Source organism: Tyto alba, unplaced genomic scaffold (genome assembly GCF_018691265.1).
Source record: "Tyto alba isolate M040663 unplaced genomic scaffold, T.alba_DEE_v4.0 Super-Scaffold_22, whole genome shotgun sequence".
Lineage (NCBI taxonomy): Eukaryota > Metazoa > Chordata > Aves > Strigiformes > Tytonidae > Tyto > Tyto alba.
The window spans coordinates 29,219,009-29,236,021 of record NW_024881296.1 but is presented as its reverse complement, the minus strand read 5'-3'; the positions used below and the strand labels follow the sequence as shown (position 1 = coordinate 29,236,021).

Here is a 17,013-nt window from a genome sequence, read left to right as displayed (position 1 = left end):
GGAGAGTGACTTAATAGTTACTTTGTAAAGAATGAGAGAGGATAAATAGATGTCTAAAACGTCAGTGGAAAACAATGCAATAGCTTGCTCACTGGTACAAGGGAAAAGAGCTGTTGCTACCAGCAGGCAAACTCAGTCTCTGAGTTTCTGGTACTTAAGCTTCTTTTCAGATTTCAAGAACATGAAAAAGCAAAAAGTGATATCCTTTGTATGTGGTGCCATCCCTCTTGATCTGGAACAATACTACCAGCCCTTCCCAGAAGTTTGACAGTTGATTTAATGAGAAAACTTTGTCCTCCTTACTACTATCAAAAAAGGAGTTTTTTGCAGTAAGAAAATGTATATTAGTATTAACAATCACCAACATCACTTTTTCATATCTCACATTAATCCTGTATCTTGAGGCTATGCTATTAACCCAATATAACTGAAATAAAGCACCTGAATCAGTCAAATATATGCTGTCAAAGAAACAAACAGAAAATTGTAATGTGCATAAATTGGATATAAAATATTTAACCTTACCTCAAAAAACAGGATTACCCGAGGGTTTTCTTCAGTGTTTTGAATAAAGTATCTAAAGCGCTCATTAAACATGAGTTGCTCCTCCCACTCTGGGACTGCTGATTTAGTCTGTCTGAAGTCATATGGTTGTGTCATAATAGGAAGAACATGTTCTATTTGCTCTTGTTCATAGCAAGATGAAACTTTCCTCTTGCTGTTTGAAAATTTCCAAACAGTTACAATTACTATAGTGCCTTAAAAAAAAAACCAAACTCAAGCAAGCCAGTATTTTCAATTACTGAAAGCACAGAGATATAAGCTACCATGGTTTTGATTTTGGAAAAAAAAATTTCTAAAGCTATATGAAATTTCAGACAATTTGCAATGCATTTAGAAATGCTACAGGCTGAAGTTCAAAAGCATAACAATGAAGTTACTGTTACCAAATTTATGCATAATGATCATGGTAGAGTCTACTACTTAAGCACTGTTAAAAATTTGGTTTGCAGGAAAATTATGTATAATGACAGTGCAAACAACTAACTGAAGTGATTAAAAATATGAAGAACTAAACTTCATTTCAGGATTTTAAAAGTTCTTTTATAAAAAAGAAAATGCAGACCTATTTATGCTACAAGAGTTTTGCTTACTTATTCTAATCTTGGCTTCTATGTACTTTTGAGACTTAGGAAATTTTCTCTCTGGAAATAATACAGAATGAACTTTCTGTAAATATGGGGACCTTGAGAACAATACAGCAGTGCAAGGTATTTAAAAGTACCAAAAAGTAAATAAAAATATCACCCTAATTTACTGTATGCATATATATGCATTATCATAGTTGTAGAAACTAATGAATGACCTCGCAAGCTTAAAATTCAGCAAGATTTTCATATTTAATTGTCTAGGGAAGGATCTATGGATTTATAGTAATCAATGATAATAGAAACAGTTTATTAGAAGTCACCTATGATCCTTCTTGACATATAAGCCACTTCTCTGATCAACAACATGGACTTTAACCATGGGATGAGATAGCAGGAGATCAGTTTTAAGTTGATCAGATCGATGGATATAAACTCCCAACACCAGATCATCATCAAAACCAAATTTAGACTGAGTTGAAATTTCTGAGTTCTTCAATTCCTCATCATTTTCTGCAGCAACTTCTGTGTTTTCTTCTAGAAATAGTAACAAACACAATGATTATAATATTTAATGTGCTCTTTACATAATAATGTTTAACATGTTAATTATGTAATAGGTTAAAATAAAATTATCAAATTTTCAGCATTTTAAACATGTATGAACATACATGTTAATATATTTATTAATATAATCATTAATTTAATTAATATATTCATATTAATATAACATACATATTAATATAATTAATATATTCTACTCCTATTAACAAACATTTTTATTTAAAATCAGAGCTCTTACTCTGGATTGACATAGGTTCTTCTGTGCTACAATGACTTAAAATGCCTACAGTTCAGTATCCTGCTCTGGACTAAAGCCTGTAGTAGTTTTTTGTTTGTTTTTGTTTTTTGGGGGGTTGTTTTGTTTTGTTTGTTTGGTTAGGGTTTTTTTAGGAAAATGTAAAAAACCAAGATAAGTGGAAACTGATGCTTTCTCCATGTGCATTTTCCCTGAATTACCAAACATTGTTTTCAGAACTTCCTCATTTACAAGTTACAGTCAGACCACTTAATAGCTATCAAAAGACCTACTCCTCATCAATTTCTATAACGTCAATTTAAAAAACTTTCTTATTTTGGCCTCCACAACGTTTGAGAAAGTGAATTCTTTATTTGACTATGTATTGCATAAAAAAGTATTCCTTATGTCTGAATGGAGCATTAGGTTAATACAGTGGTGATACACTACTTGTAGCACTGAGCAAATAAAAAAGCTAAAGTAATAAAAAGACAATTAGTATATGCATGTAAGTAATACACTGTAATAGTGGTATATATTATAATATTATTAATTTAAGCTTAAAACCCCCCCAACTTTTTAACTATTTATCCACTTCAAAACTATTTACAGCAAATGAATTCTCAAGATTTTAGGCTGATACATCAAATAAACTTCCTTACAACTTAGCCTCAAAATTGGAAGAACAAATATACAATTAAGTAATTAATGAAACATAAGTAACTTCAACAGCTCGATCGGTTCTGTTTTACTACTATGGACGTATATTTCTGTAGCAGTGCAAAAAAAAAAAGTAGAAAAAAGACTTGGATAAAGCAGCAAAGCAGCATGTCATTCTAACATTTTGTTGGCAGACCTTTTCTGGTTTTCTTTTTAACCTTCTTTGCTTTAGGTTTCTGGTTTTCCATGCTTTCTTCCAGTTTCTGTCCATCTGATGTAAATAGTCTTTCCAGTAACTGATTTTCATTGCCATCTTCTGCTGGAGGATGCTTTAGCTCAGAAAGGGACATTGCACTGCAATGTAATGTATTACTGTCAGCAGTTGTATTCTACTGCATGTATGGATATAACTGCTCATTACCATTATTAATCCAGTTGAAATTTCCTCTTTAGTTCTGCAACTCATCATCTGTGTATCTTAAAAATGCAACACATACTCCCAACATTAGTGTCTTGCCATTTTAATGTCTCCCCCGGCTTCATTTCCCCCTAATTTCCAGATAATTGCAGAACCATTCATGTGAATAGAGCTAAACTAATACTCTTCTGCTGGATCAGGGCTATCACTCATCACTAAACTACCATGCACATAATTATCTTAAAGTTAGTTAAGAGTGAGTGCCACAGAAAATGAACATCAGATAGTAGTGGAGGATATTTTTTTTAAAGTAAAAAAGAATCTGTGCATTAAATATTAATCTCGACAGCATTTTGAAAAAGTATTTTGTAATATTTTTTCATAACAACATCATCCAGTTCATCACTTAGAAAATACGTACGGTTTATCAACAAGCTTCTGCCTACATAAAACAAAATTAAACATTCCACTTAAGATTCACAGACACACGGTATACAGTTTATCATGGTACCTTGTTTCAGCTTCACTTAAAACTGCTATTTCTTTCTTCTTTTTCTTCTTTTTGCCCGCTTCATTGTTCAATACAACTTCATGGCTTTGAACAGTGGAGGTAAATTCAGACATCTGTTCTTTAAGTTTCATTCTTATTTTCTTTTTAATTGCTTTTGCCTCATCCTCAGCCACATGCAGCTGATAGGCTCGAATTAGCTCTTCCTCCTCTTCTAACTCAGTTACATTTCTCTCTTCAGTCAAGGAATTTTTAATCTTTCTATCACCTCCTTGATGAAGTACATCTCTTTGTGTTTTACTTTTTGTTTTCTTCTTTGGAAAATCATTAATCTTTCTCTCAAAACTCTCCAATTTAGCTTCATATAAATTTTCTTCCTCATTAAATTGTTCTAGTAACGGTGATTTCTTTTTTTTCTTGTTAGACTTTGGCTGCTTGTTCTCCTCCCCGCTAACAGTATCATTGTTTATTTTCTCTGCAATTGAAGCTTTCTCTCTCAGTTTATTTTTTGTAAATCGGGGACTCTCTTCTTCAGGATTATATGTGTTGTTTATAATTGATTCATCATTCACACTCTCCTTAGCTAGATCAATATTACTTCTAAAGGTGTCAAGCTATAAATGAAAAGAACATAAAACATACTTGTACTAAAAATTATGTTCTAAGGATAAACATAGTACTTTATGTTACTTCTTTAGCAACATTATACAAAGTAAAATGAAACCAAAGATCTAGTTATTTTCTTGTTCAAAATTAACAAGCAACAGATTGAAAGGCAACAGAACATTCACACAGAAAAAAAAATTTTGTGTTTGGGCACTTCATCCTCAGTTTTGTTTCACTATGTTTTTAAATGACTTTTATGTATAACCAGTAAAAAAAGAAATCAACAAATCTATTCCATAAACAGATGCCAATGCTTTAGGCTATGGAAGACTTGAAGATTACATACAGCACAAAATCAAATATTTTCATCCATTTAAAATGCAAGTATAGAGACAGGCTTCAGGCCCAGTTGTTTGTAGTCTCTTTTACTAAAAGTTGCTTGCTAAAGTTTGACAATGAAACTGTATTAAAAAGTGATAAAACTGAAAACCAGATTTCCATTAAGACTTTTTTTTAAAAAAAAAATGTTGAAAGAAACAACCCACATTATTCTTAGTAGAATGACAAACAGTTGATCTAAAGACCAGTCTAGTAAAAACAGCTACAATAAATTTCAGCTAATGCATTTGTCTATGCACTCCTGCCAATTTTTGGTGTTTTTTAGAAAACACATTGTAAACTTTCCTCCCTCCTTCAGGTTTCTATTCCTAGTTACTAAAAGTTATAATGACCTATCACTGGAAACATTCAAGGTCAGGTTGGACATGGCTCTGAGCCACCTGATCTAACTGAAGATGTCCCTGCTCATCACAGGGGCATTGGACTAGATGACCTTTAAAGGTCCCTTCCAACCCAAACTATTCTATGATTTTTACTATAACTCCAAAAGACACAGCAAGTAACTAAGGCCGAATTCTGTAAGGAGCTCACCACACAAATCTCTGTTCCTTGATGGAGCTTCCATAAAGTTGTGGAGGTTCATTTACTCTGTTGTCTTACATAAAACTCCCCAGAATCTCCACATGAAACATTAGAAAGGACTTTAAAACACAAAGAAAGCAAAATAAAAAAAAAATAAAAAAAAAAGTTGGAGAAAATATAAGTATCTGCATGCGATCTTTTTTTCGCCAAGATCATCTTCCTTCCTCAATAAACACAGACATCTTCCTTTTCTAACTTGGATACTTCTCCCATTTACAGAATTACATTTGCCTAAAACAATTTTAAAAAGGGACAATATGTTTAATTAGTGATCACAAAAATGTACAAGCTTATAAGAAGAAAAAACTGAGAATGAAGTTGCAACAGCAACCATGCTTTGGAGGATGCATCCTGCCTTAAAAATGCCCACCTGCGAGAATAATACTCCATGACTACTAGAAAGAACACTCAATGTCCTAGTCACCTGCCTCCATTTTGTATGCCCTCAATTACATGAGCCTGCAAACCTTCATCAATATCTTGTTTTATTCGCATCTGACATTTGAAGATAGAGCATGGAGAACAAGGAAAGTACTGTAAATATTGAAGAAGGAGAAGGGAGAAAAAAGAAAGGAAAGTTTGAAGTACATGAGTAAAAACACAGGAGAGGAAAAAAACACAAGGAAGTTTATTATTTGTACAGGAAAACTTTCAAATAAAAGCAGTGTGACAAGAAAAACACATCAAGACAATGTTTAACACAGAAATAAAAGCTGATGTCTAAAACTAGAGACAGAATTTAAAAACACACCAACTAGACTTCCCAATGCTACATATTAAACAACACTGTCCTAATAAAATGAGTTAAAAAAGAAAGCATCTAAAATTTCATGCAAGTATGTTTATCTAATACATCAGAAAAATCTAAAGCCATTCATATATCTTTTCAGTTGGTATCTTTATTTTTAGCATCCCATGTCTAAAAATAGTTTAAACTATCTTAATATCAAATCATGACAACACATGCCTTTTTACCTTCATCTTTTACTTAAATAGTCCAGTAACATCCTCTTTTTTCATAAGTCAGTGATTTGAGAGGATGTGGAAGATTTCATATAAATAACTCGAAATACAGAATAGAGTAGGGGAAATAAAAAAACCCAAAGCATTAAAGCAACAAGCTTTGTATAAACTAAAACCACAAAATAATACTTTCTATTAGACTGTCCACTTCCTTATCTGCATTTCTGGAAATAGCTTTAACTGCAGAGTATAAGGAATGAAGAGTAAAACACACTGGCAATTAAGACCCAACAGTGACCAACGGCTAAGGTCATGCTGATTTCTGCCTTTGACAGAATATTAACCCATTAAACCCAAATAGAATTCTTTGAGAAATCCTAAACAAAGAGCCCTCATCTTTGACCTGTTCACGAGTTTCTAAAATAACTCTGATATTCAAGAAACATTTCCTCAAAGAAACCTAGCTGTTGCAAAAACTTGCTTGACATATTTACTAGAACTTTTATTTATTACGCTTTCAGAAACACAGGTCTACAAATCTGTTATGAGTAAGTAGCAGCACAAAGTCACTTAATTACAGCAAAATTACTTGTATGAAAAAAAATACAGAATATCCTCATAACAAAATAAAACACAATCTCAAACTACAGCAAATTCCAGGAACATTAATAGATACTGCACACAGCACAAAGCTGCTTCAGCAGTTCAAGCACAAATTCCTCAGATACATAGCCTGTATGATCTTAACTCAGGCCACAGTGTCCACATGTAATTACATGATGTAATGAAACAGAGAGGAAAGATGGGAGGGAGTCACAAAATGATAAAGTAAAAGCCAAGAGGTTCATAAAAACCATCAGATTAGGTCTCAGGCAGAGGCAGCAATACTGGCATAGATTCTCTATATGAAATGCAGGACAGAGAGATGAACCAAGAGCAATCGTCTCTATAAACACACTTGAACTGAGTTAGAAAAAGCAGTGAGGCTGGAAAAACAGCTCAGAGGGTAGGCCTGTCTCTGGAGTAACTCCAGAGGGTTGCTGACCTGAACCTGACCTCCTCAAAGCATGGAACAAATGAGATTGCTTTACTTCAAAACAGTTCCATGGCCACATCATAGCACCAGGGCAGAGGAAGCACTCTTCCTGGAGAACATGCCTACTAGCACTACTGGTTTGATAGGAGTGAGCGATGGGCGCCAGCCAAGATGCACACAGGTGGGCTAACACACAAGACTCGTACCACAGTGAGCCAAGCCCAGATCACGTCCCTTGCCGTTCATGTGCCAGAGCTGACAGCAGGGACAACGCCTAATAATCTTACTCCTTTTTAAAAAGGCTTCTCAAATATGTGTGAGTGGAATCTGGAAACACATCAAGTGATTTCACCCAGGGCATCTGGAAACTCAGATAACCAGATTTAGAGGTACCTGAGCTTCTTCCCCTAATACTGGCACAAATGGAAAAATTAGGAATGGGCACTGACAGCCCACTGAACAGCTGATAAGTACTGGTTGAAAAAGGCTACTTACAACTCAACTGATAATGAATGTACTTGTGATGCTGGTGAGTTGGGTGGGATGTTTAAGAAAATTTTAATGCACTAGGGAATCAAGTTTACTGCCATTGCTCATATAAGACTAGAAAATGTAGATGCTCAAAGATAGAAAAGCTTTCATTTACAGATAGGATGGGCTTGGAGATGTTTCACCAAATTTTAACATAAAACAATGAGAAAATGCATATGTTAAGTATAAAGTATTAGCAGTTCTCCTATTTTAAATATAAGAAACAAATGGCTAGAAATGTCAACAATTATTTAGTGCCTGTCATCTTCTGAAAAAAAAAATGGGCTATGAAACAGACCCTGGGAAAATTCTATGGCCTCATAGCTCTGCAGGTTGTGTTTTACATCTAAGACAGAAGCTGAAGTACTGAATTAGTCAGAAGAAACATGTAAAACATCCATCCTACCCAAAAGAATACAATAATTTTCAAGCCTGGAGATAGACTCCTATTACCTATACCCCCATGAAACCCCATACTCCAATCTGTCACCCAGGGCCTGATGAAGAAACAGAAGGAGCAGACTCAGAGACATAAGAAGTAAAAAGCTTCAAATGGATAAATCTGTTGCAGTCCTGCCTCGAATACAAAACCTTAGTTATCAATGCATATCCACCCAATAATGTAAACTGGTCAGACTACAGTTTAGGGAGGGAATTCTTGTTTCCATAAAGGGATCTTCCTTTTCACCTGGTAGAAAACTTCACTGACATTTTATTAGTTAAACATCTTATTTTCTACCATGAAATGTAGATTGAACCAAATAAACTCAATCCTTTCCACACTGACTCTAGACAGATTAATCTAGAGGGGCAAAACAATCTGGGCATTGCCTGGTCTGAGGCTTGCCTCATTCTAACAACTAGTAATAGAAGGCACAACTGGTAAAAGATAAATATAGTGACTGTTAGCCCTGGAAGGGATACTTGCAGATTCACTTTCTGACTGTTTCCCAATTGCTTGTTTTTTCAGCCATGCCTTCAGGCCTCATACCCACTGCACCTGTGGCTGTTCAACAACAAAGCAGACCTTTCACTGGCCACAGCTGATGTCTATCTCCATCTCCATTACAAGCTCCTCATTCCTATCAGTTTTGACTTCAAAATCCTCCTGCCCTACTGATGTTAGCCTTTCCTCTTAGAGTCAGGCTGCCTCCCTTTTCTCCAGGCAATGGGCACACAAGGCAGAGCAGGCAAGTGGGCAGGCAACCTCCTTACCCTCACTTTTGTCATTTAAAAATCACAGCAACCTCCTGTAGGCTCCAGAACTCGGGTTTCAAGGAAACAGTCTACTATGATAGGAAAGGTTCTATTAATCTAAGAAAGGCTAGATGCAGTAAAGACAAATGAAAGGAGCAGACTGGAACATTTCCAGTGGAAATATGCTCTCAACCACGACCTGCTTCTGATCAAACCTGGGAGACCATTTATGGCAAGTGCGTGACACAAAGGCAACCAGCACTGATAAATTTCACATTACTTCAAGATATGTGAAACTCTATTGAGCTGAATTATATAAAGTGAAGAAAATTGGAACAAAACCAGACAACCTCATCTATCTACCTCCTCTTCCCCTCCCACACACATTTATTTCTTACAAAGAAATGACTAGTTATTTGCTGAGGCTCTTACAAAAATTTCTACCTGATTGCAACCAGCATGGAAAATACCAGCCTGAGCTCCTGCAACTTTGCCCCACTTTAAGAAAGTTCAAAATGGTCAGTATTAGGTTTCAATACATGTTCTCCTCAAGTTCCGAGTTTTTTAGTTCTTTGGTAAAAATCTATAGCTTCAATAAAACCATACAGTTCGGCTTCCATATTGATCCTAAAAACAATTCTTAATTTGTGTGTATACCGCTAACTTTTGATTCAGCTCACTGTAATTTTAAGTTTCTAGGTAATGCCAAAGCACCAGTGTCTTACATTGGACACTTTTGGAATGGAAATGAGTTTTAAAGACAAAGTAAGCTTAAAATATGAGTAATTTGTAGTTGCATATGAACATAAACTATGTGCTCAGAAATACTTACACTGATTTTAAAACTCATGTTTCATCAAAAAAAGTAAACCTAACCAAGGAAGAATTGTCTTGTATTTATACATATGCCAGCAAAAAAAGGAAAAAAAAAAAAAAACACCCTCTAACTGTTCTATGCTATATTTTAGACATCGCGATGATTCTTTCTATAGACTAGTGACTAAATACCATATACTTTAAGGAATTCAAAATAAAGTACACACAAATACCAACTTCAAAATGTCAATCTAAAGACAAAATTATGTTTCAGCATAACCATACTAAGTTTAATATATTGTATATAAATATATTTGGAATTGTTAAATACATGAAACATTCTGATATTATATAAAATACCACTCTTGTCTTAAATGAGTATTAAAGAATGAACATTCACTTCTAGCACCTGGTATGGATTGAATTGTAAGAAAAAAGTCTGAAAGTAGAAAGTCTAACAGGAGGAAAATAAAATAAGAGAACACCAGTCTTTTAAGAAAATTGCTTTCTTTTGAAATTCCAAACATTGTAAATCCATAATCTGTATATAAAGGACTCATATTAAACATTCTTCTGTTCAGGAAGCAAAAAAGTCATCTAACCATAAGGTCAGGGTGATCATTCCTAATCTGCAAGTCACAACCTAAGTCCAAAATCTTCAAAACAAATCTTTATACAAGTGTACTGATTAAGTAGACACGTAAACACAGGACCACTCAGACACAAAGCTCAGCACATGCAGAAATATGCTGATTACTAAGATCAAATTGAAAAAAAAAAAAGTTTCAAATGTTTAACATTGCTTGTAAATTCTTATTCTTAACCAGTAATTTTTAGGAAATGGAATAAAGTTAAGGATTATCTCTAGTATTACAAATTCTCATCAGTTCTCAATTCACAGATACATTACACAGATGGACCCGTATTACACAGATGTAGTATACTCAAAATTAAGTACTTTCACAGCCATAATTCTATTAGCCCATCGCTCAAATTCCCACTGAAGCCAATACTGAATTTGAAAATCTTTAAACCTTTCTGAAGAATGCAAATAGGAAAAATGTACTGTCAGATTTTAAATGAATACATGCCTGCATGTGCCACCTTCTTTTTACCAGTATTATATTCTACATAATTTTAGCATACCTACAAATTACAAGGATGCGTTGCTGGTGGACAACAAATAAACACCATATCAAAAACAAATGACATGCAGAAATACAGTTTATTTCCTTTTCACAATACATTTTCCTGATCTTTTTCCATTAAGGAAGGCAGCCAAGCAAAGCTTGCATGTGTTCAAACTCACCACAAAATTCTCTTGAGAGTGAAACTTCTTTGTCTTCGATTTCTTGCTGTCTGTTAAACCAGCATGACGTCTGAAGATTTCCTCAAATCGGACTTTGGTTTTTGCCTTTGCCTCACTTTCAACTGCAAACAGAAACGTAGAGTATGATTCGCTAGCTCAGTAATCACCATTGCTAGAAAAAGTGCATAATCATGCTTTAAAATTGCAAAGGGCAAGAATTGTTTTATCAGGGAAAGTTGACCAAGAAATTCGCTTAGTATTCAGGTAAGATTTTCCACTGACAATGTACACCACACAAGGATAACCATGAAACAAACACACCCCACTATTAGTTGTTGCTGAAGTTAGTACCATCTACTCTGTTTCCTGAAGAACACATTTTGAAGAGCACACACATCAGGATCAGCTCAAAACTTGGGCTAGCCAAAGCAGAGGTCAGATTATTGCCCTTGCTGTTTATGAACAGTAGCACACTGATAACGGAGGTGACGCACTGTCTCCAGGAGAACCATCAGCTCTGGGTTCTTACTGAGTCTGGAACCCAGAGGATCACCACCCCGAGACAGATCTGTAAGAGGCAGGAGCATGCACAGATCCAAAATCAGCTGGAGCTGAGCATCCCTGCCATTCTGTGAATCACGATACTGCTATGAGCAGCATTTCAACCCTTGAAACAGTATGTGTTGTGGCCCCCATGAGGTAATGCCTAATTTGTAGATGAAAAATTAAAATTACAATCTGGCACACCACTGCAAAAGGCTGTTGAATCCTCAGCTATGTTATTTTTACCACTCTCATTACAATTTTTACCAAAGACCCCAAATTTAAAATAAAGAAAAAAACAAAACCCAAACCCAACACTTTGAAAATCAGTTATAAACATGGACTTAAAACTGAGCCAATACAGCATTAAAAATTTATAGACAGAAGTAACTCTTATCATTTGCATCTAGTTGCAACTATAAAATATGTATTGGAAATCAAACACGAAGTATTCTTACCTGCTGGCATTTTCAGTCCTCAGTTAGAAGTGGCTCAACACACCAGCTGCTTCTTCCTCTGAACTCACCATTCTATTTAAAGCAATTAACAGCTTTCATTAACATAACTGGTCTATGAACTTGAAGTTAACAATTGCATGTATGCTAATTAATATCAAGGACGAGTACAGAACTTTTAGGGAAATATTTATTTCTAGACTATTTGTCTAAAGTATTATAAGTTCTCTGCCATCAAATCTCAGTTCAGTATTCTCATCGTCCATCTGATACTTGTTATTTGAAAGGAAAGAAAACCCAACACTACAGCAGTTTAATTAGCTATATATTTCTGGGCAATAGCCAAATATTTCAGTACTGCAGGCCTCCAGTCTTCTGAAAAAACCTACAGTCTTATTTAAGTAACAATGACCCACGAAGCCATTTATATTGAAGCCTTTCTAATCAGGTTCCTATTGTGACAGCACCATCAAGGAATTCACTGTATAGCCAGCTCATAGCTTTCAATGCAAAGATTACTATCTGCTAGCAAGTCTAACTTTACTACAAATCTCTAAATATTTACATTTACAGAAAGCATTTGTATTTTACATAAAGCAGACAAGCAATTACACAAAACTCATTTCTCTAAAGAAAAAAATGTTAGGCCCTCCTGGTTGCAGAGAAAAGCCTACAAATGCAGTCCAAACAAAGCTTGGAGGCAAATAAAAATATCACACATCTGTATCTTTTCATCAAGAAAATTCAGAATGTTTTACAACAAACTTTAATACAAAAAGCTCTTTTATAAACACTGAAACTAACGAAACCCAGCTTTCTATGAATGTGTTATGTTTCCCTTAGCCTTCCAAGCAATAAACCAACGGCCTTATCTCACCGACAGCCCATCAAGGCAACAGCTCCAAGTTTAATGGCATTAAAGCGGGCCAAATATATCACTTGGCCTCAACACCAAAACCACTCCTGAGAACACACATCTTACCAGTACAGGAAAGAGCCAAGGCTACACTTCTATCACCAAGTATCTGCCCTACTATACTCTCAGATCCCTCTCATCTCATCTCTCCTGAACAGTGTTACTTGCTTCTTCTCTGTCCCCTGCAGGCTATGTACTTTCACATCATTTCACATCTGTTACTTACAGTAGTTTGGTCTGCTGGCTAGCCAAACCAAAACAAATATAAGAAAAAAAAAAAAAAAAAGGCAAAGTATTAGGGTTGGTTTGGGATTATAGAAATGCCGATTAGTCAATGCCCAGGTATCATTAGTTTACTTCATGTACTAAGCAAAGAATTTATACAAAGTGTCCAGCTATCTAAGGATGTTTGAAATGAGCAAGAATGATGAGAAGGGACTTCATTGGAAGAAAAGAATGTTTTGTCTGTAATATGCTTCATTGTGTCACTGACAAAGTATCAATATTTTCACTAATTAAAATACATTTTGACTTGCAAAGCAAAGCTTTACTGTCACAACTAAAATAGTAACAGTTAAAAATAACACTTCTTATAAGAAATGAAAACGGAAAATATTATTGAAAAATAAATCTGCTTTTGCAATTTATACTTAGCTATACTAAAAGGCCGTTTAAAAAACACTGCAGTTATTAAGTGCCACTTTTCAAGTAGTCGATTCTCAATTGGCTAGAAAATACTTATAATCTGAAAGAGCAGGAAACTAAATATAAAGTACAGCAGATTTTATCACTTTATTCATTCACTGAGGACTACAGGAGCATGGAAAAGTCTCTTACCATTAGTTGAGTGATTTCAACCACCCCTCAGAAAAATTAATTGCAAACAATAAATTAAATGCTGAAGTGCTCTTAAATTTAAAACAAAAAATATAAGAGACAATATGGAACACAGCAGCAAGAAAAGTAAAGTGCACACCTGTTCCAAGCATTGAAATAATTTTATGGTCAAAGGTTAAATAAATCACACCACAAAAAAAAAGTATAGGTAAATTAATTTCGCGGATACTTTTGCTTATAATGGAACAAACACCTTCCCAAGGGCTAGGCTCACCTCATGTCTTACCAGCACTCTGTAAAACGCATTGATTTGCCAAACTCATCAGTGAGTGCATCATTTTCTATTTACCTCTATTTATTCAGTAAAAGTGTATCCTCTTATGGCAGTAAAATTAAGAGATAAAGTCCTCTAATGACAGCGCTATTAATTTACACACACTTCCAATTTAGAATTACATGACCTTTGACACAGTGCATTAGAGCAACAACTAGACTTGTGTAAATACAGATCATTAATCAACAAGAACGAGGCTGTTTACGCAGTGTAATCTCACCTTAAAATAGAAGACATTTAACTTTATATCAAAGTTCAGATTGGGGCACTGGGGTTGCTGAATAAACTCAGTTATCATTGATTAATCTTGTAAAATGCATTTTTGCCTGATCAGATTTGATCTCTTCCATCTTAATGTAAAGCAATCCAGGAATGACAAAATACATACTTGGAACAGTGGCCTATTCCAGCCATCAGGAATAACCTGGGAAACAAAATCATGAAGCCCAAGCTTCCAAGAATTACCATATACCTTCCTGAAAATAATCTAATTTTCTCTTCTCTAATATTCCACCTGTATTTATAAATATGGTTCTACATCAAACTCTTGCTCTTTTTGCAATATTTTACAATACTGAGTTGCTATATTCTGCATCCGTAATAGTGGAATTCTACATGCAAAACATGCCACCAACCCCACTATTCAAGAAAAACACTTTTATTGATCACTAAAAAAAATAATTAAAATCACACCTATACTATAATGGAGCAGAGCATACAGAATCTGTACTACACAGTGGGAAGTGACAAATTTCTTACCTAATTAGGACCATTTAGAAAACTGAGTTGACAAAATATAATTGCACACTTCATGGTTTTCATGAACTAAATCCCTAATTTTTGTTTTATCACAAAAACTGAATGTAATCTTCAGTGGCTGAAAACAAGTAGGACACCAAGCCTTGTTTACTTCTCATTTTTTAGATGAGATCAGTCATCACAGTGGGAAATCTTGACTTTTACTGGTAGGTTTCTAATTCAGTTATCTGTAGGTACCACTATTTTGAGATCTGAAAAAGCTTTCATTCAGAATTATACATCAAAATAACAGAGTCGAATCTGTTCCTCTTCACTGATAAATGTGACATCAAGGAAATGGTTTATATTAATGAAAATTCAGTATTTAAGGCCAGAAAACCGATACCTTTATTACTACCTTGTAAATACCTATGTACTTGCATATCCAATAAACACTACTAAAAGTGCAGTAACTCTGTACCAGTTTAGATGTGCCTGTAAAAACCCTGTGTTCACAGTACTGTAGAATGATGGTTAAAAAAAGCTGGTGTTACCCGAGTTTTCTAATAATGTGTCAGAAAGCTTTAGCTTCAAAGTAGCTTCGTTTTGTTTTGTTTTGTTTTGTTTTTTTTCCTAGATCTGGCACCTTTCACTGGAAGGTTAAAACAGTCTCTGTCTGCCCGGACGGTAAAACTGTGGATTTCAGTTCTCTATAAGGAAATACAGCTGACTTTTGTTTACTACATTTTAAGTCTCTGCCTTATCTTAGACCGTAATTATGAAAATGGGTTCTCATCAAGAGACCACTCTAAGTATTTTCATTTCCAAAGGGGCATTTCGCTTTGCATAGAGGAATAATGGCAAACAACAGAGATGCAAAGGCACATTCCCAGCCCACGCCACAACCGGATGGGATTAATTGTATGGGATTAATCGTATTTAATGTGCTGACGCCCATCCCCCGTGCGAGGGACGCATCTCTGCTGTGGGGTTTAACACGCCAGGCAGGAGCAGCACCGGCTCTCCCTGTGCCGCGGGGCAGCCACTGACCGGGAAATCTCATCGCCCGAGAAACTACAGAGCTTGAACCGGGGAGGCGGGGGGGCGGGTAGGGGGGAAAAGGCTAATCAAGGGATTACGGCCTCACGCTGCACCAGCGGTCAACGGGGGCGCCGGCCCCTCCGGGCCGCCTGCTCCGCTTGCCCCCACGCCAGCCCCCGGGGCTACTCTGAGCAACCGAAGCCCCAACTCCCGCTCTCTCCCCACCGGAGACGCGCCGAGGCCGCCCCCCGCGCACCGCGGGCCCGGGGCAGGGCCGGGCCTCGCACCGGGCGCCTAACGGCCGGACCGCACCGCCCTCCGTCACGGCTGCCGTGCCCCGAGCCGAGCCCCCCACCCTGGGCGGGGGAGGGCACAGCGGCGGGGAGGCGTGCCCCTGACTACCCGCCGCGGGAGCCGCGCAATCGGGACGAGCGGCAGTGGCGGCGGGGGGGCCCGGCGGAACCCCGGCTGTACGCGGACTCCCCGCCCGAGGCGGCGCGGCCCGGCCCGGTCCCGGTCCCCTCCTCCCCGCCCCGGCCCGCAGCGCGAGGCCATCACTCACGTAGGCCCCGTCTGCTCCGGTGGCGCCGCCTCCCCCCCGCCAGTGGTCTCGCCCGCGCCCCCGCGCTCCCCCCCCTCTGCAGCTCCGCACAGATGGTTTTGCCGAAAACAACCGCGGCTGCCAAGGAAACCGCGCGCTCGGCGCATGCGCGCTGGCGAGCGGGTGGAGGGGGCGAAGAAGCTGCCAGTTTTTCGGCCGCGCACCCCGCGCGCGCCTTCCCGCCGGAAAGCCGCGGCGGCCGGGCGGGCGCGTGCGCAGAGTGGGGCCGAGGGTGGCGGCGGCGGCGGCGGCTGCAGCCGGCCGTGTGCGCAGGCGCGGCCCGGCTTCACCGCCCGCTGGCGCTCTGCCCCCCCTCGGCCTCGGCGCGCTGAGGCGGCGGGAGCCGGGCCGGGGCCGGGGCCGGGGCCGGGGCCGGGCATCTGCCGGGCTGGTGGCGCCGCTTCCCGGCGGGGCGGGCCCGGGACGCGGCAGCGCTTCCCGCCGCCCTGCCCGCCACGGGACGCGGGCAGGCGGTGGCTGGCGGGGCGGGAGCCGCGGAGCAGCTCCGCCGAGTTGCCGTCCCCGCAGAGAGGGTTGCCTGGCACGGAAAGGGGCGCGATGCCTCCGCCTCCCCCC

At 38.0% G+C, this 17,013-nt stretch overlaps 1 protein-coding gene across 3 annotated transcripts in view; it reads right to left on the bottom strand.

The window, feature by feature from the left end:
* AHI1 (Abelson helper integration site 1) overlaps nt 1-16,473 on the bottom strand; it is a 95,165-nt gene extending 78,692 nt beyond the window's left edge. For 2 of the 3 annotated variants that reach the window (XM_042795925.1, XM_042795926.1), the window contains exons 1-7: nt 16,399-16,472; nt 11,974-12,045; nt 10,973-11,094; nt 3,537-4,147; nt 2,804-2,961; nt 1,472-1,685; nt 526-718 (exon numbers count right to left, since the gene is read on the bottom strand). In XM_042795925.1, the coding sequence (XP_042651859.1) occupies nt 526-718; nt 1,472-1,685; nt 2,804-2,961; nt 3,537-4,147; nt 10,973-11,094; nt 11,974-11,983 (1,308 nt within the window). In that variant the 5' untranslated portion in view covers nt 11,984-12,045; nt 16,399-16,472. Of the gene's footprint in view, nt 1-525; nt 719-1,471; nt 1,686-2,803; nt 2,962-3,536; nt 4,148-10,972; nt 11,095-11,973; nt 12,046-16,398 lie in introns of all 3 variants that reach the window. The other variant, XM_042795927.1, reaches the window with a different exon arrangement.
* Between the last annotated feature and the right edge of the window lie 540 nt (nt 16,474-17,013).